Source organism: Trachemys scripta, chromosome 2 (assembly GCF_013100865.1).
Source record: "Trachemys scripta elegans isolate TJP31775 chromosome 2, CAS_Tse_1.0, whole genome shotgun sequence".
Lineage (NCBI taxonomy): Eukaryota > Metazoa > Chordata > Testudines > Emydidae > Trachemys > Trachemys scripta.
The window spans coordinates 56,583,569-56,586,901 of NC_048299.1; the positions used below are offsets into that span (position 1 = coordinate 56,583,569).

Here is a 3,333-nt window from a genome sequence, read left to right on the forward strand (position 1 = left end):
TAATTCGAATTGCTAAAATCGATTTTGGCGCTACTCCGCTCGTTGGGGTGGAGTACAGAAATCGATTTAAAGGGCCCTTTACATCGAATTAAATGGCGTCGTTGTGTGGACGGTTACAGGGTTAATTCGAATTAAAGCTGATAAATCCGAATTAAAGTCGTAGTGTAGACCAGGCCCAAGTCTATGTTTTAAACGTGGCTTTGTATGTGCAAGTATGGCCTAAACTTTTGTGCCATGGGTGGAAGACTGTGTATATACTTAACCTCTTTCCAAGAGATATATATATTTTAGATTACTGAAATGTCCAGGCTTGTCTTTCCTCATGTAGACCAGTCTTTAGGGCTGTGTGCACAGTAGGCAAATTCAAAGCTGGAATTCCCTACTGTGGCCATAACTGTTGAAGTGTAACACAAAGACACTGCAGCCTTCTTACCACTCTTTCATCCTATTCAGATCAGACTTGGCTAAAAATTGATTAAAAATGCCTGTGACCTGTGTACACTACATCTTCCACTGGTGGGAGTGTGCTGTTGGTCAATTACAGATCCATATTTTGCCAGTGTAGGGGCAACAGTTCTGAGAAGGTGTTAAAACCAAGTCCATAATGTCTTCTGTATTTTTCCCTAGGTGGTGCAACAGGCCCTTGACCAGGCACGGAAAGGAAGGACCTGTATTGTGATTGCTCACAGGCTGTCCACAGTACAGAACGCAGATGTCATTGTTGTTATTAACAATGGAAAAATAATAGAACAAGGAACTCATCAGCAACTAATGGCAAAGCGTGAAGCCTATTTTAATTTAGTAAATGCACAAACACAGCTCTAAAACAAGGATAGCCCCTGAGGCCTTCTTTAGAAATGAGCTGTCAGGAAAAAGTAGTTAGCATCCAGAGGATGTGATCTGACCTTATGCGCTTACCAGCAACTCTTCTTTGGACACACAGATGCTCCGCAGGACCTGGAGTAGTTTAACTTGCTCAACATTCTTGCCTTTGGAGTAGAAGGATGCCCTTTTTGGGAAATCCATGTTGGAAGGTTTTAACCATAGGCTGGGGTTTAATACTGAGTCAGTGGGGTCATGGGAAAACCTCTCTTTCTCATGTTATCTGCAGAGCATGTTTCAGTATTTCCCTCAGGTGGGGTTACTCTATTCCCTCTACCTGCTCCATAAAATATGCAACTGGACAGGAACTCTTTGCTTTAGCAGATATATAGAGATGTAGATATAAAAATCTTAATTATATATCATTTGAAATCAATGTTAGAGTTCTTCTTGGTTTTTTTAATAAAATCATTACATGTTTGCTACTGTTGAAACTAGCGATGGGCCTGACCAAACAAACTAAAATTCGTTAAAAGTTTGGATCCATATTCAGGCTTCATTACGTAGTGCATCTTGAGTTTAAATTAGTTACTAATCCACTAACCCATAAATCCCAAATTTAAACTGTTACAGAATCCCTGCTAGGGATTTTAATAGGCTGTATTATTTCCAGATCTACCATTGAGTTTATGGGAATTTAAGTTTTCCTTCTGCTTCTTTTCTGCATTAGAAATATTGTATTGTATTATTATTTTTATTGCCATAGCACTTGGGAGCTCTAATCATGGATCAGGACCCCACTGTGCTAGGTGCTGTACTTACACAGAACTAAAAACCATATCTGCCCTCAAGAGCTTACAATATAAGTGTGTATATATAAGACAAGAGACAAATGGGTATAAAAAGACAAGGAAACAATGAGATGGTATCTTAATTTCACTGTTCTTGTGGAGTCCTTAAGGACTAGAGAACTGGCTTAGGAATGTTCTCAGCTCACAGCTGACGGTGGAAGGGTACTGAATCTTCCCAAAGCTTTTCTCCCAAGTGTTTGTCCAGAATTTGAGGTAAATGAGTGTGAACAAAAATCCTGTCCCTCTCAGTTTGCTCAAGTTTCCATCTCTTGTAATGTCATAATCCTACTAGTTCTCCATTCCCCAAAGGAATTCTTCAGCAATATGAAAAAATCAAGGGGTTATAATTCTCCTTTTAAAAACAAGGCCTTTTCTCTTTAGCAGTCACTTTTAAGAGTGGCCTAATTTCCAAGAGACATTTTATATTTAATCAAGTTCTTATTATTCTGTTAAGGGGGTTAGGAATTATAAACTAACTTGAAAGCTGTCAAAGGGTTACAAGTTTTTTCTTTAAAACACTAAAGGCTAAATCCTCACATTATCTGTGCATCTTTTTTCAGAGAAGCCACTTAAATGTAGTGTCATCTTGGCTGCAATATACAGGTTATGATATATGGGATCCTTCCAAACTGTGTGTGCTAAGTGTGTTCCAAGTTTAGGGTAAATTTATCTCTCAAAGGTCTTAGTCCAAAGTGTAACTAATTCGGATTCTGCTGTGCAGAGCCTAATATAAGTCAGGCCAATCCCACTGAAAGGTTTATTTCTACCCATAGGTGAAGTGACTAAAGCAGCAGCTACAGCTTCCTCAGATATGGACAGATATACAGAATACCCTGTTATATCACTTAACATAATGAAGTGTCCTTAATCCAGAACATTGCAGAATGCAGAAAAGTGCAGATATTCACATATATAAGATATATAAAATGCAAATATTAACAAGTGTCCATGTTCACAGCATGAAATATGATCGTAAGACACAGCTTCTCTACACTGGCCTGCAGGGTGGACTATGGAGGGGTGAATTGCACAGCAAGCACACCAAAGAACTGCGCTCTAACTGCCCCCATGTGGTGGCTGCTGGTGCAAACTAAAAGGTAGCTAATTCATGGTAATAGAGTCCTGTTTGAAAGAGGTGCACTCTGCAGTCCACACTATGGCACAGAGAAGACATAGCCTTAGACAGTGGATATTTTGAGAAACAGAAATAGACTATCTTATCTTATGATATTTGACTAAAAAAGGCTTTTCAACCAAACAAAATTTACACACACAAATCAATTTTCAACATTTTTCAGGTTTTCATCAAAAACAAAGAGTCTAAATATTTGGATTAAAATTAAACAAACTTCATTTTCATCAAAAATATTTGGGAGGGGGGAATAATTTCCCAACTAGCTCTGATTATCGGACCTTCCACCCAGAACCAGACCAAATGTGTTCCAACCTGTCAGCTTACCCGGAGTAGTACATTAGAAGTTCAGCCTCTTTCATTCGGATTAACAAATCATTTTATAATGCTACTCTTATCATTCAGTTACTCTTAATTACCATGGTGTATCTTCACAGGTTCTAAAACTAGAATGGGCCATAATGATAATCTAATCTGAACTCCTACTTAACACAGGCCATAGGACTTAATTTCTGTTTGAACTAGAGC

At 38.5% G+C, this 3,333-nt stretch overlaps 1 protein-coding gene across 1 annotated transcript in view; it reads left to right on the forward strand.

The window, feature by feature from the left end:
- The window catches only part of LOC117872288 (ATP-binding cassette sub-family B member 5-like), a 66,796-nt gene extending 63,463 nt beyond the window's left edge, over positions 1–3,333 (forward strand). Inside the window, exon 28 of the mRNA XM_034760591.1 lies at positions 628–3,333. Within this exon, the coding sequence (XP_034616482.1) occupies positions 628–825 (198 nt within the window). The 3' untranslated portion in view covers positions 826–3,333. The remainder of the gene's footprint in view (positions 1–627) is intronic.